This window comes from Palaemon carinicauda, chromosome 35, assembly GCF_036898095.1.
Source record: "Palaemon carinicauda isolate YSFRI2023 chromosome 35, ASM3689809v2, whole genome shotgun sequence".
NCBI lineage: Eukaryota > Metazoa > Arthropoda > Malacostraca > Decapoda > Palaemonidae > Palaemon > Palaemon carinicauda.
The window spans coordinates 43939076-43962608 of NC_090759.1; the positions used below are offsets into that span (position 1 = coordinate 43939076).

Sequence of the window (23533 nt, forward strand, 5' to 3'; positions counted from 1 at the left end):
TCACGAAACTAGTCAGGACTTAATCGTATATTTCGTATTTTCATTTTCCCTGTGGTTCTTCTGCATATATATATATATATATATATATATATATATATATATATATATGTATGTATGTATATATATATATATATATATATATATATATATATATATATATATATATATGAAAAGAATGATGTTCATCTATGAGTGAGTAGTGAAAAGGATATAAGTGGCTATATATATATATATATATATATATATATATATATATATATATATATATATACTGTATATATATATATATATATATATATATATATATATATATATATATCTTCTTCTTCTTCCCAGCTGGTTCCCATTTTTATATGGGGTCGCCGTTGCGGATGAGCCGTTTCCATCTTTTTCTATTCTGCGCTTCTGCCTCATCAATCCCCTTCTCCTGTAAATCTCCTCTGACACAGTCCCTCCATCTCTTTCTTGGTCTCCCTCTTCTTCTTCTTCCTTGACCCTCCATCTCCATAGTATGTCTCCCAACGTGGTCCTCATCTCTCCTCATCAGGTGTCCATACCATCTCAGCCTCCCTTCCTGCACTTTCTTTGATATTTCCACCACCTTTGTTGTCCCCCTTATGTAGTCATTTCTTATCCGATCCTCTCTTGTCACCCCAGACATCCACCTAAGCATTCTCATTTCTGCCACATCCATCTTCTTCTCCTCTGTCTTCCTCATGCTTGCTGTTTCTGTTCCATACAGCATTGCTGTTCTTACCACTGTCTTATGAAATTTTCCTTTCAATCTCAGTGGTATTCTTTTGTCGCAAAGAACTCCTGAGTCTGCTCTCCAGTTGTTCCAGCCTGCCTGTACCCGATGTTTAACTTCATCTTCCATACCTCCTCCAGCATTAACAAATGATCCCAAATACTTAAACTTATCAACTCTCTTTATCTGTTCTCCCCTAAGCTGAATATTTTCTCTATCATCCCCCTCACTGGTGGTACACATATATTCTGTCTTAGATCTACTTATTCTCATTCCTCTGTCCTCCAGTACTTGCCTCCATCTTTCCAATTTCATTTCCAGATCTTCCATGCTCTCTGCGCACAGAACAATATCATCTGCAAACAATATGTTCCATGGTACTGCCTCCCTTACCTCTTCTATTAAAACGTCCATCACTATGTTAAAGATAAATGGGCTCAGAGCTGACCCTTGGTGTAATCCTACTCTCACCTCAAAGCCCTCTGTCTCCCCAGTACTGCTCCTCACTCTAGTAAATACATTACGGTACATCTCTTGTATCAGTCGAACGTACTTCTCTGGTACCCTCCTCTCCCTCAGACTCCTCCACACCTCTTGTCTTGGGACTCGGTCATAAGCCTTTTCAAGGTCAATGAATACCACATGCAGGTCTCTCTGCTTTTCCCGGAATTTCTCCATTAGTTGCCTCAGACAAAATACACCATCTGTTGTTCCCCTACCCTTCATGAATCCCATCTGCTCTTTACCTATTTCTACTTCTTCTCTTAGTCTGGCATCTATCATCCTTTCCAGTATCTTCAAAGTGTGGGACATCAATTTAATACCTCTGTAATTCCCACACTCTTGGACATCACCTTTCCCTTTGAAGATTGGGATCAATATACTCCCTCGCCACTCATTTGGTATCTTTTCCTGCTCAAAAATCTTTATCATGAGGTCATACAGTATATCTACTCCTTCATCCCCTAATGCTTTCCATGCCTCCACAGGAATCATGTCTGGCCCAGTTGCCTTCCCATTCTTCATCTTCCTCAGTGCATTCATTACCTCTTGCCTAGAGAAACTCATTGCCATGCCAAAGTTCGCCTGTCCATCCTCTCTTAGTAATCTATATATATATATATATATATATATATATATACTGTATATATATATATATATATATATATATATATATATATATATATATATATATATATATATATATATATATATATATATATATATATATATATATATATATATATATATATGAAAAGAATAATGTTCATCTATGAGTGAGTAGTGAAAAGGATATAAGTGGCATTGGCTTGGGAAGTGCTCACATCTGCTTGCATGTCTCTTTATGTGTAAGGTCCGACACACACACACACACACACACACACACACACACACACATGAGCTTCACATTTAGACTTATAGTCGTACAACTGAGGAATGAAGGTTGCCTGTCCCGATGTTGAGTATGGTATGTATTGTCTTTATGGTAGGAATTCGGTGTCTTGACCCTCTCCGTATATTCTTGTCGATACTATGTTCGATACGTTTTGCTCTGTTTTATTTATATACATCAGTGAAATCCTCGTGCATGCGGCAAGTGCTTGTGTGGGACGTGGTAACCACCTTACCATTAATCTCCTCTCCCCAACCCCCACACAATTACGCTCTTGCCTCTCTCTCTCTCTCTCTCTCTCTCTCTCTCTCTCTCTCTCTCTCTCTCTCTCTCTCTCTCTCTCTCTCTCTCTCTCTCTAATCTAGGTTTATGAATTAAGTAGTTATATCATAAAACATTAAGTGCACTTTATTGCTTGTAATATATGTTATTATTATTGTTGCTGTTGGAGTAGTGATGATGGTGGTGTTATTTAAGTCATCGTGGTATCATATTATTATTGCTCAAATTTTATATGTATTCTCCACCAGCTTTAGAATAATGTCGACAACGAAAATGGAACTTCCAATTGATGACAATAGACTTAATTCAGAAGAACAACTGTTTGTTCCTCTTTCCATGGCCCAGACAAGGCTCAAATAAAGTATATGTAAACTGGTCCAGCCAAAACTGCTGATTGAAAAAAAGGGGATTACTATAAACTAAAATATAAAGGACTGTGACATAATAGAATAGAATGTTAATAAGTTATTTATTAAATGGAAGAAAAAACCCAAATGGATTTTAAAACTGAAATATGATAATCACAAAAGCTACTTCAAATCTATGTGTGGTGTAACTAACAATGTCGAGATATGTTGAATGTTGTCGTATAGCCATTGCTTTCATTTTTCAGACAAACAGCGGGATGGCTGAAAGAAACTACACGAAAGAAGAACTCCAGCATCACGCTTTTGCAGTTCGGGATATGCTCACACAAAGTAAGTTTATTTTCCTTTTCATTATCCTTCATCTGACATCAACTCATTCAGAGTTGCCATTGTAATTGTGTGTTACTTTAATCTAGATGTAAAAGGTGTTTCTTATTGCATGTTAGGTTTGGGTCATTATGTGTGGTTTTTGTCATTTAATGTTACTTTGGTCACTGGACATAGGTCATTGAATATCAGTTACTGTGTTACTAAGTGTGACCTAAGACTGTGAATGTTGATAATGCCAAAAATTGGATCTGAATCATAAATCTGTATGTGCCAAATAGTTTTAGGTCATGACATTTAATTCCCATGGACCATTGATTATTACTTAAATAATTAAATAAGACCTGTTTTTTAGAGTTCTGGTTATTGGATGTTAGTACCTACATCATTCTGAATTATATTTACATCACTAAATGTTACTTATGCCGTTAGATGTTACATGTGGCATTGGATGTTACTAAGTTTCAAGAGTATAATAAAGTTGACAAGGTCATTGAATTTTGGCAGGTACTGGATTTCAATGATTGTTATTTGGTCCTTTTTAACTCGTATTATTTCAAGTAATAAAGAAATATTTTCAATTACGGAATGTTACCTTAGTCGTTAAATGTTATTTTAACGTATTGTTATTATTGTTACTTGCTATATGCCCAAGGGCTCCCCCAGAAAAAGAATATCCCAGTGAGGAAAGGAAATGAACTACAAGAGAAGTAATGAACAATTAAACTAAAATATATTAAGAATAGTACAACATTAGTAACAACAAACTATAAAAAAATGACATATGTCAACCTATTCAACATAAAAGCCTTTGCTGCAAGTTTGAACTTTTGAAGTTCCACCGAATCAACAACCTGATTAGGAAGATTATTCCACACCTTGGTCAGAGCTGGAATAAGACTTCTAGAATACCATGTAGTATTGAGCCTCATGGAGCCTCATGTTGGAGAAAGCATGACTGCAGTAGTAGAATTGACTGCATACATAGCATTACGAAAAGGATCGTAGTGTCCGGGATAATCCCAATGGAAAGGATGGTCAAAATTATGGAAAATCTTATACAACATGCATAACAAAGTAATTGAAAAAACCAATGCAAAGATTAATATATATATATATATATATATATATATATATATATATATATATATATATATATATATACACACACACACACACATATATATATATATATATATATATATATATATATATATATATATATATATCAGGAATGAAAAATTTAATTAACTACATATATATATATATATATATATATATATATATATATATATATATATATATATCAGGAATGAAAAATTTAATTAACCACAAGTTCCTGTACAACAAAATAGGATGAGATTCAGCAACTGAAGACGGGATGGGAGAACAGTACTCGAAACAAGGAGAATGAAAGAATGAAAACACTTTTTCCGAATAGATTGATCATCGAAAATCTTTAAAGACTTTCCCAATAAGCCATTTTTCTTTTCTGCAATTGAAGAAGAGACAGACTTCGTGAGTTTCGCAAAAAGTAAATTTTCTGTCAAGATTCACATGTCGCTATTTTTCAGTATTGTCTCAGTTGCTTTTTAACATCAATTTAATTATACATTTTAAATAAATTGTACCTAAAGGGCAATTGCATCAGATAAGTGTATCTACCCTGGACTTGAGTCAAGTCTGTTTGTTTGATATTGATACAGAAGGAACCAGTTAATTTGACTCTCACGCGAGGTATAAGTTGATTTCAATTCTGCAATTGATATCCACATTGAATTCAATTTTTATATTTGAATCACTGCGAGCCTTTCTCCATATATGTGACTTTCACAAATGTAACAGTATATTAAAGTTACATCTATCTTTTGGTTGGATTAGAAACAAGCCTCATGGTTAGTATTACCCTCTCTTGCTATTTCCTTTTTTTATAGGGCCTAATTGGGAATTTCACATCTAATCTGAGATCACTTCTTATGTATGTAGATTATTCAAGAGGCTTTATTTTGCTTCATTTGGCCATGTTGTGCCAAAAAGAAATAGGAAATAACAACAAATGGAACTGAGCCATTCTTGAGATTTCTGAACTAAGGGTTGGAAACTTTTAACATTTTCATAGAATCTAATGATGTTACAGTCACAGCCTGAAATTGTTTTTCCATATTAATTTAATAAGATTTAAAGTAGGTTTGTACAACCATTTTGGGCTACTTGGAAAATGTCCTCAGACATATAGCTAATTGAGGTCCCATAGATTTTACATGAAGTGTAATAAATAGTTAGGAGGTGTTTAATGGAAAAAAAAGCGTTGCTCACGGGGATTTATTTTTATTCTGATATTAAAGCAAAACTTTTTCCTGTTATGGTGGAAATTTATGGTTGCCAATTTTGAAACAAAGGGCAAATTTTCCTCACTTGTCTTAGCCTGGTACGAATTCTTTATTTGTTCTGGTTAAACAGACTAAATGTTTGTTCACATATGTAGGTAAAGCCAAATAAGCTTGCTTAAATAATAGTTTTGCTTCTTGAACATGGAAATTGATCTTTGGCAAAATAATTATAAAAGTTGAACAGGTCCCAATCATTATATTTTGTACGAAGGCTGTCAATATTCTGAAGATCAATCAATGGAAATTGTGCTTTGAATTCCACTACAGCAGGATATACAGAAAATGGGTCAAATCATTGATTTCTTTTTCGAAGTCCTCAAATTGGCTTTCGAAGCCTTCACATTTTTTCCTAATTCTGTTGCAAAGTATTCATGTCTATTGCAAACTTTGTCTTCCTCACGCACAAGTTTGTAGTTTGGGAAATGCCATATCTCTTCTTTGTCTGTGACTGAAGCAATTTTAGTTTATATTCAAAAGCTATCACATAGTTGTCTAGCCGAGAAATAAACTGGTTATGCACTTAAAGTTTATGATTCATGTTATTTAAACGACTTATAAATGATAACAAATTACAAAGCCAATCGGCATTTTCAATTTCTTCCAGATTTAGAAATCTTTGAACTGTATTTCTCCTGATTAACCACATGACTTGAGTTAAAAACACTAAATCGTTATATTCTGCTTCAATTTTATCAAGAAATTATTTGAATAGTCATTGATGCAAAGCCAAACTTGACCTGATGGAAGTGACCGTAGAAACTACAACTTTCATTACATGATCAAAGTATAGTTCTTTTCCGCACAAATCATTCAGACGTATTATGCCATGAACCTGTTTCAGTTCGTATTTTCGCTGTCCAATGTGCTCTATTAGTAACTGCACCAATCCATTCTGCTCGCTTATCACTGCTGGAGCCCCATCAGTTAATACACATAATAACTTGTACAAATATAACTCAATTCCTGAAATTTACTTTTCCTTTGTAATTACATTGATAACAGAAGTTTTCAAAGAAGTATTCCAGTTTAAGATGCAATGCTGAAAGTATTTTTGTACAATAACAGTTTTATTTTTAATGTCTCGTTGATATTTTCTTTCCTGTTTTGTTTTTCTCAGTCTCACTTTATTGATAATCTGCTTTTTGTTAGTTGATTTAAAACAAACAAATATAAAGAATTTACATTAGGTTGATCGAAATGAACATGCATAATTTTTCCCCCTTGTCCCATGTGATTATTTGATAATTTCCCAATTTGGTTAGTTGTTTATAAATATTTGATTTTACAAATATTTTAAATACTAATGATAGTTATCTTCATGTTTATAGTGAAAGGAACCACCTTGAATCCCGAGACAAATTTTCCCATCATCCAAGGGATAGCCAGAGGCAGAGGAAGAGGAAGAGGAAGAGGAAGAGGAGATAGAGAAGGTAGTGGAAGAGGAAGAGGAAGAGGAAGAGGAAGAGGAGATAGAGAAGGTAGTGGAAGAGGAAGAGGAAAAAGAGGTACAGAAGTCAGTGGAAGAGGAAGGGGAAGAGGCACTGGCTACATGGAGGTCAGTTATTTTCAAAATTGAAAGTAATTGGTTATCCTCATACCACTGATCATGTAAACTCTTTAGGTGGTTACAACATACAATTCGTCTTAGATGGTACACACGATTCTTTTCAGCTTACTGATGATAGTATACTTTCTAACGCATTTTACTTCTTTGCATCTAATTTTGCAACTCCATGAATTTTTGAATTTTATAGTTTCCACCTTTCATTTAAGAAGATATTCTTTCCAGGATAAACCATAGGAGTTTACCAACTGACTTGGTGGTATATTGAACGTTTTATTGTTTTATCATGGAGCAATTACTTTAATTTCATTAAAATGCTTTAAAACAATAGTATCCTTCATACTCCTAAGGGTTAGGTAACAGAGATACAATCGAAAATAAAAAATTTTGTGTGAATATGCACTGACCCCTGTAATAAGAATACTTGCCTCTCTTACCAAGTCACCACTGGGTGAATTCAAGTCGATACGTCATAGCAAACTTCAAAATAGTGGTGAAATGTTAAAAGAAGTGTGTATAGTATATACAGTATATATCATCATCATCTGCCGTAACTAGTCCACGGCAAGACGAAGGCCTCATGCATGTCTTGCTACTTGCATCTGTTTATGCTCTTACTATGATAATCTATTCAGGCAAATTATCTAAACTCATCGATCCCTTGTATTTTCTTCCTTCGCCTGCTTCATTTGCAATTTCTAGGGGCCCATTCTGTTATTTTTCTTGACCACCTATAATCTGTCATTCTCATTATATGGCCTCCTGCCCATATCCATTTCTTTTTTTAAATGATGTTGAAATATCCTGTACTTTAGTTAGCTCTTATATCCAAGTTGTTCTAGCTGTAACTAGTTTATGTTCTAAGGCTTTAGTAAGACTCCAAGAATCTGATACATAAGTTGACCCTCATAGGGCCATCTGATTAAACACTTGTCTATTTAGAGAGAGTAGCATATTACATTTCATAATCTTATTTCGTTTAACAAAAGCTCACCCTCCCATGCTTATCCTTCTTTTAACTTCTGTCTTATTTCCCAGGGAAACACTAACTGTCTGTCATGAATACGTATATTCAATAATAATCTCTAGATGTTCATTCATAACCCATATTGGTTGTTTCTCCCTTTTCATTGAACATTATCTTAGTTTTATTCATATTCATTTTCAGTCCTACATTTCTACTTTATTCAAATCTATCATCTTTTGCAATTCCTCCCATGATTCACTAAATAGACCTATGTCATTTGTAAATCTTTAATTATTAAGGTATTCCACATTAATGTTAACTCCTACATTTTCCTAATCAAAATTCTGAAAAACATTTTTATGGCATGCTGTGAATGATTTAGGAGAAATGGGGTCTCCCTCTCCAACCCGTTACTCAATTGGAATTTTGTCACTATCTTTATGTGATATAAGTAAATACAGTTTATTAATGATTTTATTTATATTTTATATTGTTTTCATATATGCGTTGAAGAGACGAATAGCCAGCTCTTAAAATGAGCTCCTCTCATGTAGAGGTAAGTATTTTACGTAAATTACGTAAAAACTTTTGTTGTGAATTTCGTTGTATTCTTTATTCAAGTTAGTATATGTAAATATACGTTATTTTTAATAATTAACTTTTTATTTCACATATGTTTGTTACGAAGTCTTACGTAATCTATTTGAGAGTGTTGTGGGATTCGTGCGAGATATGACCAAAGGCTTAGGTAATGTTCTTTTGTATTTTATGAGGTATTGTGTCATGTTTGAGAGAGAATGCTTAGTAACATGTGCTTTGGAAAATTCTTTACATGTGCTTTGGAAATTTTGTGAAAGGCCTAGTGATAGGATGTTATCTTTTCTTTTAATTCTGGGGACAAAGGGTGGGCTGAGCTAGCTGACTGAGAGAGCCGTCTGGCATGGCATGAGTAGCGTTTGGGAGAGCGATACTTGGCAACTCGGACGCATTGCTCGGCCCCCCACGCTTCCAGACCTCAGTCCGGGAAGTTTCTGAAAGTAGCTGAATATCATATAAAAAGGGGACACCAGGTTTACATAGACAGATAGCGATAGAGATTACCGGCTTTTAGATTGTCATCTCCTCACCTCGCTTCACTCTTGCATGCAACCCAGTGTATTTTTTTTAAAAGTGTTCAGAATGTATAGTGTGTCCTCTCCTAAGTGACTGTGCCCCAAAGTAAATTGTGTGTCGAAAAAATGCGTAAGACGAAACAGTGATTTTGAATTCATTGTATTAGGGTGAGTGTAAAGTTTAGTAAACTGCCCTCTAGGAAGGTTACATTTTGTATCATGATCTGGTTATCTATTTTCATTAAGTATCAAACTTGAATATTGTCTTATTCAGATTTAGTTTCAAGCTATTGTATAATTTTCATTGCAGTATTTCTTTTGTCTTAGTCTAAGGTTTATTTAGATTTAACATTTAAAGTCAAGAGATCCTATAATTTTCAGATCGTAACATTTTTTGTCTTAATCCAAGTTTTGTTCAGACTTAATATTCAAGTGATTTATTTTGTTATTATGTAAATTCATTTGAAAGTGTTGTAATTTATATAGAATATATTTATTTTGGTAAAGAGTGTATTATACCAATCACCATTGTTTAGAATCAGATTCCGCTTGTATCCTGTTAAGAACCACAGTAAGTTTTAAATACTAAAGAGTAATTACCCTGTTTAGTTTTGAGTGTACTTAAGAGACCTTTGGATATTCAGTGTTTTATATATTGCTGTCTGGGAGTTATTTAACTGTCTCAGAATTTGTGTATTAATATTTTAAAGTGCAACAGTTTTAATGTAAAAGCATGCAAGTGAGTTTGGAATTCGAGAGGTTGATTAACTTGCCAGTCATAGTATATATATTATATATCTGGTTCCCAGTCATGAGCCATAGTATAACATATTTTTAGTGCCCAGACCAGGGAGCTGTGATATATTTTTTGGTGCCCAGACCCTTGGGATCGAGCGAGTTTGTTTCAAATATTGTTGATAACAGGGTCGTGTTTTGCTTGAAGGCTTTGAGTAGTACAGTGTTGATAAGATTTTGTGTATTGATTGAATATATTCTTGGATAGGAATTTAATACTATTAAATTACAAGAATAACCCAATTGTTCAGGATGTGGCCATGCAACGAGTGGGATGATTAAGACCCAAATCAAGTGTCTAGCCTTAGAAGAGTTGATAAACTCGGGAAAGTTGTCGGTAGAGAATATTGTGGCTGCTTGTGAACTGTTAGAGGAAGGATTTTTAGCGAAGCAAAAACTGTTTGACCCTCAAACTAAAGGCATAAAAGCAGATAAGGATTTAGTGGCTGAGGTTTGACAAATTGCAGTGTTGCAGAATTTTATCAAGTTGAAGATGATAGCAAAGGAGAAGAAAAGGGAAGAAAAAGAATGAGAAAAAGCATGAGAGATTGCAAAACATGCAAGGTTAATGAAACCAAGGCGAGAAGAAGAGAGAGAAGAAAGACAACGTGCGAAAGAAATGGAAGCAAGGCAAGAAGATGAAGAGAAAGAAGAAAGACAATGTGCGAAAGAAATGGAAGCAAGGCTAGAAGGAAGAAAAAGAGATGGAAGAAGCGAGGTATGTGCGGGGGGCGTTAGAGCTGTTGCACGCCCATGCCCAACTGACAACACAAACCGAGACGACTCCTGCTAGGCACGAACCCTGTTTAATGTTTTGGAAGCCCAGAGGTTAATTCCAAGGTTCATAGAAGAGTCAAGATGAGTTCTTCAATCATTTTTAAACGGTCGCAGCGATGATGAAATGGCCAGAAGATAAATGCTCCATGCTATTGCAGAGTGTGCTCTTTGGGAAGGGCCGCAGTGCTTACTTATTCTTATCTCAGGACCAGAGGCTGAAGTATCAAGAAGTGAAGATGAGTGGCTGCATGTGTATCAGATGGCACCTGAATATTATAATGAAAGGTTCTGAAGTTTGATAAAGGACAAGTAAAGAACTTTCCTGTATTACGCTCATAAGGTACCACATTGTTTTAAGAGATGAACAGAGGCTGCTAATGTGAAGGAGATGGCTGATTTGAAAGACTTGATAATACTAGAGCAGTATCTACGAGGAATTCCTGAACTCAGTCGTACGAACTTGAGAGAGAGATGTGAAAAAACTTGATAAAGCCGCTTCGCTGAGTAAAGATTATAATATTATCAGTTGTAAACCCTCCTCGAGCACAAAGTTTCAACCATCGTTTCGACCAAGTGTCAAGTTTTCGCTGAACCATGGGTACCAGTTCAGTAATAACCACAGGAACAAGTTTAACAGTTACAACAGAAGTAGCACTGGTACCGTCCCTAAGCAGAATGTTATAGTACCACAGCAATAAGCGTTGAATTGTCCTCCTTCAAGTATCGTGAAAGACATACAGAAGATTGATATTGTCTGTTTAAATTGTGGCAAGAGCGGCCATATCTGTAAGGAATGTTGGTCAAACCAACTGAAAGCAGTCGCCCAAGTGATTAAGGATAATTTGACTTCACAGAATACGAAGACAAATAAGCAATCGGGAAAGGACGGAGAGGAAAATGAACCACCCTCCGTTTACACTACGAACAGGATGAACCCAAACAGTGTGGGGGCCTCTAAATCATATATTTATGAAGATGTTAGCAGCAATAGACGGGAGTGAACGAACCCTGGTCAGGATATTGCGCGACACAAGTTGTAAACATAGTGTGGTGGTAGGAGGAGTACACCTGTTGATGGAAGAGTCTCTCACAGGTGACTGTTATTTTGAAGGGAATAGGTGGTGAGGAGGTCACCACTATTTGCCGTTTAAAACTTTCATGCGAGTTGGTGACAGGTAGTTTTGACTTTGCAATAAAGGATTCATTAGCTGTTGAAGGTGTGGATAATAAGGTTGGTGGAGCACCGTTCGTGCCTTGTCCCATTGTAATGGAGAAACCTTTGGGGTATAATCCTATGACTGAACTCAAAAAGGACTACCTGCGTCTGTTTCTTAGTTGTGTTACGACTAGGAGCATAAAGAAGAAAGTGGCTGCTGAAAAATAAGAAAAAGAAATCGAAGGAACAATGAACTTGAAGGATTTTTTTTTTCAGAAGAAGCGAATTCTCTTGATTATACGCAAGAAGAGAACTCCCGAGTAGGCCCGAGCGGACAAGAGGAGAAAGAAGAAATGGACTTGGAAGAAATAGAAAATTCAATGCTAGAAGTAGGACAAGTGAGTAGGTAAAGGCTGATAGTATTGTAATGGAAGGATGCAACGTTAACAGAGTTATTGTACTGTGTGGTGTATGAGACGGAGGCACAGAGGTCTCTGACCTGTTATTATCTTAAGGATGGGTTGCTTATGAGGAAGCATAGACCGCCGATATCCCCGGGAATGCTGAATGGGTGATATATCGGCAGATATTAATTCCCGCACCATTAGGAAGATAGGTGAACGGTGTCGCGCATGAGACGTGACATAAGGGTATAAAGACGTGAGCCAGTTTTGCCGTGCATGTCACGCATGTTTAATGGCTGGAAAGCCGAACAAGTGCATTAAGAAAGCTCCCTTACACCCGATAGAAGTGCAAGAAGAACGCTTCTGTATGGTAATGATCGACATTGTAGGACCTTTACCAAGGACAAAAAAAGGTCACAAATATATGTTAACATTGATGTGTCCAGTAACGAGATACCCAGATGCCATACCCGTCAGGAACATCAGTGCCCAGATAGTTGCCGAGAAGTCACTAGACTTTTTCCCTAAGTTTGGTATACCGGAAATCGTTCAAAGTGAGCGAGGAACGAATTTCACGTCAAAATTATTTCAGGACGTAATGAAACTGTTGGATATAAAACAACAACCATCAACTGCCTATTATCCGGAGACCCAAGGTGCATTAGAGAGGCTTCATCATACTATAAAAAGTATGTTAATGAAGTTCAGCAACAAGATGGTGAATAAATGGGACATTGAACTACCACTGATGTTATTCGAGGTACATAATGCTTATCAAGAAAGCATGGCATGTAACCCAAATGAAATGGTATTTGGACGAGAAGTACGAGGACTGATTAAAATGTTAGCAGAAAAAGGGAAGGATTGAGAGGAAACGGATGGAGAAAATGTCAAGAATTGGAGGAAAAGATTGGCAAGATAGGGAAATTTTCTTTAGAAAACCTCAATACGAGTCAAGGAAAAGTGAAGAAAAGTTTAAATAGGGAAAGTAAGTAAGTATTAGTTTTCCTGTCGATGAGGAGATTCCCACTCACTAACAAGTTTCAAGGACCATTCAAGATTTTGAAGATCATTGACCTGACCTATGTTATCGAAACCCCAGGACGAAGGAAAAATCAAAGGAATGTACATGTCAACCTACTGAAACCCTACTTGAGCGAAAACAAGACTGAAGCCTCACAAGAATTTATGACGCAAACCATACCATCCACGAAGGATGACGACGGATATGAAAACCTCAAAATAACGGAAAGACCATTTAAACAACGCGCCTATCGACTGTCGCCGTATCACCAAGAATTCATGAGAAAAGAAGTGGATTATTTGTTACAAAATGGATTAGCTGAACAAAGTTCTAGACCTACTGACTACTGAAAGTTAAAATCGATTAGTGTGGCCAATAATTATCCATTGTTGCTCATCGACCAACTACTCGATAATATCAGACAAGCGAGGTTCATCTGCAAGATCGACTTGTTAAAAGGTTATTATCAAATTCCTTTGGACGACAAAGCAAAACTGTTATCAGCTTTTATAATACCGTTTGGATTATATCAATACACTATCATGCCCTTTGGTTTAATGAACACCCCCACTACTTCTCAACGAGTGATGGATAACCTTCTAAGATCGATAGAAGGAGTAGGCGTATATCTCGACGATATTGTGGTGTATTCATCAACCTGGGAAGAACATCTCCAAATCCTGAAGAGGATATTTCAAAAGCTGTCAGGAGCATACCTGACAATTAGCCTGAAGAAGAGTGAATTTAGAAAGGCAACAGTTCGGTACTTGGGATTTGAAGTAGGAAGAGAACGAATTGCCCTGGTAGAAGCTAACATGTAGGTAATAAGGAAAGCAAGACCCCCCCCCCCCCACCACGAGGAAGCAATAACAATGCTTTTTAGGGATGGTAAGATTCTACCGATGTTTTTGTCCGAACTTTTCGGCTGGAGTCGCTCCTTTGACGGATTTGAATAGCCCCAAGAAAAAATTTGTATTGACCAGCGAATAGTGCTAGGAATCCTTCGACAGGATAAAGGCCAAATTAACTTTGAAAGCATTATTGAGAGCCCCCGATTTCAACAAGAAATTCCTTATCCAAGTGGATGCGTGGGATAATGGGATTGGAGCTGTCTTATTGCAAGAACACGAGGAAAGAATTCTTCATCATGTTTTTTTCATGTCGTCGAAGCTAAAGAAACATCAGTAAGCCTACTCAACAGTTGAAAAGGAACTACTAGCGTTAGTCACAGCGATAAACAAGTTTGAGGTTTATGTGAATCAACCACAAAATGAAGAGATTACAGTATAATCCGATCATAATCCTTTAACTTTTGTGAATGAGATGAAAAATAATAATCAAAGGTTAACTAAGTGGTCATTATGTTTGCAACTGTATTATAGTAATGTAAAGCATATATCAGGTAAAGACACCGTGGTTGCAAATTGTTTATCTTGGGTTGAATCAATGGATTCAAACGCAGAATAAATAATTTTTTTTTTGGGGGGGAAGCTATCTTACGAAGCTGGTGTAGTATAGTGTAAATACAGTTTATTAATGATTTTATTTATATTTTATATTGTTTTCTAATATGCATTGAAGAAACGAATAGGCAGCTCTTAAAATGAGCTCCTCTCATTTAGATGTAAGTATTTTATGCAAATTACGTATGACTTTTGTCGTGAATTTGATTGCATTCTTTACTCAAGTTGGTATATGTAAATTTACATTAGTTTTAAGAATTAACTTTTTATTTCACGTATGTTACGAGGTCTTACGTAATCTATTTGAGAATGTTGTGGGATTCGTGCGAGTTATGAACAAGGGCTAAGGTAATGTTCTTTTATATTTTATGAGGTATTGCGTCATGTTTGAGAGAGAATGCTAAGCAACATGTGCTTTGAAAAATTCTGTACATGTGCTTTGGAAATTTTGCGAAAGGCCTAGTGATAGGATGTTATCGTTTTCTATTTCGGGGACAAAGAATGGGCGGGGCTAGCTGAATGAAAGACCCGTCTGGCGTGGCGTGAGTAGTAAACTTGAATATTGTATTATTCACATTTAATTTCAAGCTTTTGTATAATTTTTATTGCATTATTTCTTTTGCCTTAGTGTAAGGTTTATTTAGATTTAACATTTGAAGTCAAGACATTATATAATTTTCAGAACGTAATTTTTTTTAGTCCTAATCTAAGTTTTGTTCATACTTAATATTCAAGAGATTTATTTTGTTATTATGTAAATTCTTTTCAAAGTATTGTAATCTATATAGAATATATTTATTTTTGTAAAGAGTGTATTGTTCCAAACACCATTATTTAGAATCAGATTCTGTTCATATCCCGATAAGAACCACAGTAAATTTTAAATAATACTCAAGTGTAATTACCCAGTGTAGTTTTGAGTGTATTTAAGAGACCCTTGTACATTCAGTGTTTTATATATTGCTGTCTGGGAGTTATTTAACAGTCTCAGAATTCGTGTATTGATATTTTAAAGTGTAACAGTTTTTATTTAAAAGCAAACAAGTGAGTTTGGAATTTGAGAGGTTGATTAACTTGCCAGTCATAGTATATATAATATTATGTTTAGTTCGCAATCACGAGCCATAGTATAATATATTTCTAGTACCCAGACCAGGAAACCATAATATTATAATATATATATATATATATATATATATATATATATATATATATATATATATATATATATATACATATACACACATATATATACATACATATATATATATATATATATATATATATATATAAAAATTTCTGCTGTTCAGGATTTACCTGGCAAAACATCAATCTTTTACCAGCGAGTTTTCCTCGACTACCCGGCCCACTAGGTGACACAATTGATAGCTTTTTAGTTGGAATTACCCCTAATGAGTCAATATGGATGAAAATGAACAGAATATCGTATTCAAATAGAAATAAATTTCTACCTCATACTTTGGATCGAACCCTAACCCCTTCAAATATGTTGTTGTTGATGGGCACCATAGTGATTAACCCTGGATAGGTACGGTGGGTCGTTTGCGACCCCGAGCGTCAAAAAAAAACAGGTTTTTCTCACGTGACTCACCCCCGTGACTGAATTTGTGGGTGATCGACCTGCAGGAGGTGTCTCCCCTACACGCTCTAGTAGTGTCCAGATGTGCATTGCTGTAGCTGTACTCCTTCCCCGATTTCTGAGACGCGTCGGGGTCGTTCGCGTCCGAGTTTACCCTTCTAGGGTAGTTTGCATAATTATCAAAGTTATTACGTATTATGAAATTGTCGTAGAATGGTGCAACTTGTATAGGTTATCAGTTGTGGAAAGTCTTGGTGGATTGTTTGGCTACCATGTGCATGTTTTTTTTTTTAGTTAAAAGGTCGTTCATCACCACGAGGACCATTTTACCGCGAGTGCCCCTTTTTCATTTTTTTTCATTTTTTTGCCAAGTCATTTTTCCGTAAGATATTGCCAAATAGTGTCGTAAAACTTTTGCTTGTTTAGTGTTGGAAAGTGTGTCTAGATGATCTGGCTACCCATGCATGACTTTGTTTTTGTCAGATACGACGTAGTTATTGGTATATTGGGTATTTAACTGCGGTTACCAATTTCTGTTTTTTTTTCAATATTTGTAAAAATTACTACGTAGTAAGGAATTGCCGTATATTATTCATTTTTTTTTCATGTTTATGTGTTAGAAAGTGTGCCTTGATGGTTGGGCTAACACGTGCATGTCTTTTTTTTTATCTGAGATGTCGTATATTAGAATGTCGGGCATTTTACCGCGAGTGTCCCTTTTTCATTTTTTTTCATTTTTTTGCCAAGTCATTTTTCCGTAAGATATTGCGAAATAGTGTCGTAAAACTTTTGCTTTTTTAGTGTTGGAAAGTGTGTCTAGATGATCTGGCTACCCATGCGTGATTTTGTTTTTGTCAGATACGACGTAGTTATTGGTATATTGGGTATTTAACTGCGGTTGCCAATTTCTGTTTTTTTTCAATATTTGTAAAAATTTACTACGTAGTAAGGAATTGCCGTATATTATTGATTTTTTTTTCATGTTTATGTGTTAGAAAGTGTGCCTTGATGGTTGGGCTAACACGTGCATGTCTTTTTTTTTTTATCTGAGATGCCGTATATTAGAATGTTGGGCATTTTTCCGCGAGTGCCCCTTTTTATTTGTTTTGCATTTTTTTGCTTAGTCATGTTACCGTAAGGAATTGGCAAGTAGTGTCGCAAAACTTATATTTTTAGTGTTGGAAAGTGTTTCTAGATGATCTGGCTACCCATGCCTATTTTTTTTAGCCAGATATGGCGTATATATAAGTATGTGTTCGATTTTCCTGTGATTGCCATTTTTTCGTTTTTTCCCATTTCTTTCAAAAATACTACGTACTAAGGAACTATCACAGAGTAATATTTCATTTATATGTTTATTTGTCGGAAAATATGCCTTGATGGTTTGCCTAGCACGTGGCTGAAATTTTTTTTTTCTGAAATGCCGTATATTAGAATGGCCATTTTTCCACGAGTGCCCCTTTTTATTTGTTTTGCATTTTTCTGCTTAGTCATGTTACCGTAAGGAATTGGCAAGTAGTGTCGCAAAACTTATAATTTTATAGTGTTGGAAAGTGTTTCTAGATGATCTGGCTACCCATGCCTATCTTCTTTTTTTAGCCAGATATGGCGTATATATAGGTATGTGTTCGATTTTCCTGTGATTGCCATTTTTTCGTTTTTTCCCATTTCTTTCAAAATTACTACGTACTAAGGAACTATCACAGAGTAATTATTCATTTAGATGTTTATTTGTCGGAAAATGTGCCTTGATGGTTTGCCTAGCACGTGGCTGAATTTTTTTTTTCTGAAATGCCGTATATTAGAATGTTAGCCATTTTTCCGCGAGTGCCCCTTTTTATTTGTTTTGCATTTTTTTGCTTAGTCATGTTACCGTAAGGAATTGGCAAGTAGTGTCGCAAAACTTATATTTTTATAGTGTTGGAAAGTGTTTCTAGATGATCTGGCTACCCATGCCTATCTTTTTTTTAGCCAGATATGGCGTATATATAGGTATGTGTTCGATTTTCCGGTGATTGCCATTTTTTCGTTTTTTCCCAATTCTTTCAAAATTACTACGTACTAAGGAACTATCACAGAGTAATGATTCCTCTAGATGTTTATTTGTCGGAAAATTTTGTTTACTTTTTTTTTGATTGAATATCATCAAATTTTTTTAGCTAAAATGTTGTTTTACATTTTTTTTTCGATTTTATTTCCCTTCAAAAAAATTTTTTTGGGTCAGAATTTTAATTTTATAGTCGTAAAATAATCGACAATTATCCAGCAACCCACCATACAATTTTTATGCATATCCAATAATAATTAGATTAGTAAATAACACCTTGAAATTGACATACCCTTCCTACATTTCAAGATGCAGATTAGGGAGTCTGAGTCAGTGTGGTTGGCGGCCATTTTGTGGACATATCCGAAGCGTAAGCTGCCCTATCTATATATATTCTTGTTCCCTATAGAATTTGTGATATTTTGGTATATTTTTACCTGCATAAATATCATATTATATATTAAATATATGTATTTTTTTACGAAATTTCTAAGTACTCAAAAAATTACCTTTAGATATGGCCCCTGATATAAATGTAATTTACAAAATAATGAAGATTTTTTTACATATTTCTATTTTAGGATAACATATGTTTATTCCCTAAAAAAATTAGCCACTTCCTATTTCATTTGGGTACCCAAAAAAATTCATGAAATTTGGACAAATTTTTTTGGCCAAAAAAAGTTACCCTTTTTTTCTCATTTCAGATCTTCACCTCCATGGGTCTGACTTCATCCAAAATACATCAAGATGTGTCCTAAACATTCAAGAATCAATTCCTAAAAGGATTTGTGTATATATGTATAAACTTTTTTTTTATGAATTTTTATGTCAGGTCTTTTTTTTTTCTACTTAATTTTTTAAAATATTTATAATAAATAGTTTTTCTGCAGATGAGTAGTATTTATCTATACAGTTGTTTTAAGCATTCATTGAAGTTTTTTTTGGCAAAAGAAAAAAGGAGGTTACTGCAAAAACTGATTTTTCAAGAATTTTTTTTGGCGTCGGGGTCGTTCGCGTCCGAGTATACCCTTAAAGGGGTGTCCGAGGACCGTACCTATCCAGGGTTATAGGAATGTGATATCCGGTGTTCCATAGGGTAGTGTTCTTGGCCCATTACTTTTCATACTATATCCACATGACATGTGGTTTGGCCTAGAAAACAAGCTTGTTGCATATGCAGATGATGCTACTCTCTTTGCATCAATTCCATCCCCTGAATGTAGATCTGGGGTTGGTGAATCCCTTAATAGAGATTTAGCTAGAATTAGTGCATGGTGCAAATTATGGGATATGAAGTTGAATCCTAACAAAACTCAAAGTATGATTGTAAGTAGGTCAAGGACGGTGGCTCCTCAACATCCGGATCTCAGTATTGATAATGTTTCTTTAAATTTGTATGACTCTTTCAAAATTTAAGGTGTGATTCTCGACAGCAAATTTACTTTCTAGAAACATATAAGGTCTGTTCTTCTTCAATTGCACAAAAAAATAGGCTTATTGAGAAAGTCTTTCAAGATTTTCGGTGATCAATTTATTCTGAAGAAGTGTTTTAATTCTTTCATTCTACCTTGTTTTGAGTATTGTTCTTCTGTCTGGTCTTCAGCTGCTGATTCTCATCTTAATTTGTTGGACAGAAACTTACGGTCTATTAAATTTCTTATTCCTGATCTAGATATTAATCTCTGGCACCGTCATTCAATTAGTTCATTATGCATGTTACATAAGATTTTTCATAACTCTGACCATCCTTTACATTCAGATCTCCCTGGACAATTCTATCCTGTTCGTAATACTAGGCAGGCAGTTAATTGTAATAGCCAGGCCTTCTCCATCATGAGGCTCAATACTACGCAGTACTCTAGATATTTTATTCCAGCTGTTACCAAGTTGTGGAATGAAATTCCTAATTGGGTAGTTGAATCAGTAGAACTTCAAAAGTTCAAAGTTGGAGCAAATTCTTTTTTGTTGACCAGGCGGACATGAGTCTTTTTATAGTTTATTTATGACATATTCGTTTTTGATGTTGTTAATAGTTTATATATGACATGTCTGTTTTGACGTTGTTACTTTTTTTATAATGATTTATTGTTAATTTTTTCTCTTCATTTATTTATCTCCTTATTTCCTTTCCTCACTGAGCTATTTTTCCCTTTTGGAGCCCCTGGGTTTATAGCATCTTGCTTTTCCAACTAGGGTTGTAGCTTGGATAGTAATAATAATAATAAAATGAAAGGCCAGGTCGCTTCCAACCATCCCACCAGAGGTTCAAAAGAAGTCTGAACCTAACTGCTACCAGGTGTACGGGATTTACCTGGCGAAATATCAGTCTCTTACCAGCGAGTTTTCCTTGACATCCCGGCCCTCTAGGTGACACAATTTATAGCTTTTTGGTTGGACTTACCTCTAAAGAGTCAATATGGAAAAAAATCAACACAATATCACGTTCAAATAGAAATAAATTTCTACCTCATACTTGGGATTGAACCCTAGCCCCTTCAAATGCAAGTCTAGGTCGCTTCCAACGATGCCACCAGAGACTCAAAAGAAGTCGAATTCTAACTGCTACCTGCAGTTCAGGATTGACATGGCAAAATATAAGTCTCTTACCAGCGAGTTTTCCAAGAATTCCTGGCCCACTCACTGATAAGAGACTGATGTTTCGCCTGGTAAATCCTGAACTGCAGGTAGCAGTTAGGTTCCGACTTCTTTTGAGCCTCTGGTGACATGGTTGGAAGCGACCTGGCCTTTCATTTGAAGGGTCTATGGTTTGATCCCAAGTATGAGGTAGAAATTTATTTCTATTTGAACACAGTATTGTGTTGATTTTCATCCATATTGACTCCTTAGGGGTAATTCCAACTAAAAAGCTATCAATTGTTTCCCCTAGTGGGCCGGGAAGTCGGGGAAAACTTGCTGGTAAGAGACTGATGTTTTGCCAGGTTTATCCTGAACAGCAGGTAGCAGTTAGGTTCCAAATTCTTTTGAGACTCTGGTGGCATTGTTGGAAGTGACCTGGCCTTTCATTTGAAGGGGCTAGCGTTCACCCCCCAAGTATGAGGTACAAATTTATTTCTAGTTGAACACGATATTGCGTTTATTTTCATCCATATTGACTCATTTGGGGTAATTCCAACTAAAAGGTTATCAATTGTGACACCTAGTGGGCCGGGAAGTCGGTAAAAACTCGCTGGCAAGAGACTGATGTTTCACCAGGTAAATCCTAAGCTGCATGTAGCAGTCAGGTTCCGACTTCTTTTAGAGCCTCTGGTGGCATGGTTGGAAGCGATCTGGCCTTTCATTTAAAGGGGTTAGGGTTCGATCCCAAGTATTTGAACACGATATTGTTTTGATTTTCTTCCATATTGACTTATTACTGGTAATTCCAACTAAAACGATATCAATTGTGTCACCAAGTGGGCCGGGAAGTTTGGGAAAACATGCTGACAAGATACTGATATTTCGCCAGGTAAATCTTGAACTGCAGGTAGCAGTTAGGTTATGACTTCTTTTGAGCCTTGGTGGCATGGTTGGAAACATCCTGGCCTTTCATTTGAAGGGGCCTTGGTTAGATCCCAAGTATGAGGTAGAAATTTATATCTATTTGAACACGATATTGTGTTGAATTTCATCCATATTGACTCATTTGGGGTAATTCCAACTAAAAATTTATCAATTGTGTCACCTAGTGGGCCGGGAAGCCGGTAAAAACTCGCTGGTAAGAGACTGATATTTCACTAGGTAAATCCTGAACTGCATTAGCAGTAAAGTTCCGACTTCTTTTGAGCCTCTGGTGGCATGGTTGGAAGTGACCTTGCCTTTCATTTGATGGGGCTAGGGTTTGATCCCAAGTATGAGGTAGAAATTTATTTATATTAGCACATGATATATATGTATATATAGATATGTATATATATATATATATATATATATATATATATATATATATATACATACATATATATATACATATATATATATATATATACATATATATATACATATATATATATATATATATATATATATATATATATATATATATATATATATATATATATATACATATATATATATATATATATATTGGTGTGCTACTGTTGTTAACACACATTTGGGTTCTCTTCAAATGTCATCTAAAATGTGTTATATATTAGAGTTGGTATGTTACATCTTCAAGTAAAGTCTAAGTAAGTTAACTTTAAAATAGTTTATTCTTTAAGAACAGTGTTAACATCTCCATCACAGGAGTATAGCTGGTTTGGTCAGATGACCATTCCGTATGACATCGTAAAGTGAACTGATACAAAAATCCAATTTCATACTAAAGTTTACACAGGTATCTCAGCATTTATGGAATTATAGTAAACACAACATTTATACCGGAAGATGCTTGTTCCATTCTCACAGACAACTTCTTGCTCATGGGGCTTGGTTGTTTTTACTCTTCATGAAAATTGTTACATTGCTGAGGTTTGGCAATCGCATCCTGCTTAGAATATGACTATTGCAGTTCTCACACTTCTCTTACTTCCACAATGACCTGTAGGTCATGTGTTTTAAACAAGTAATATTTAATATATTACATATATATATATATATATATATATATATATACGCACATATATATATATATATATATATATATATGTGTGTGTGTATATGTATATATATATATATATATATATATATATGTGTGTGTGTGTGTGTGTGTATGCATATATATATATATATATATATATATATATATATATATATATATATATATATATATATATATATATATATATATATATGTATATATATATATATATATATAACAACAACAACTAATATATATATATTTAAATATACAGTATATATATGTATATATACATATATTTATGTATATATATATATATATATATATATATATATATATATATATATATATATATAACAACAACTAATTCAGCCCCTTTTATCCATGTAGGGACAAATTCCTCAGACATCTTATTCAATGTCTAGGGTTTGTGCAGTTTTCATCACCATGCACTCCAGTGCAGATTGAATATAGTGGGTGACTTTAGTCTGAGCACAAAGATTGATACCGCAAGAAAAACTGTGTATAACCTAT

At 35.0% G+C, this 23533-nt stretch overlaps 1 protein-coding gene across 4 annotated transcripts in view; it reads left to right on the forward strand.

Moving 5' to 3' along the window:
* The window catches only part of LOC137627709 (protein mono-ADP-ribosyltransferase PARP12-like), a 51291-nt gene that overhangs the window by 22517 nt on the left and 5241 nt on the right, over positions 1-23533 (forward strand). Inside the window, exons 2-4 of one of the 4 annotated variants that reach the window (XM_068358954.1) lie at positions 3037-3121; positions 6837-6938; positions 6987-7063. In XM_068358954.1, coding sequence (XP_068215055.1) covers positions 3049-3121; positions 6837-6938; positions 6987-7063 — 252 coding nt within the window. In that variant the 5' untranslated portion in view covers positions 3037-3048. Of the gene's footprint in view, positions 1-3036; positions 3122-6836; positions 7064-23533 lie in introns of all 4 variants that reach the window. The other 3 variants (XM_068358953.1, XM_068358952.1, XM_068358955.1) reach the window with 3 other exon arrangements.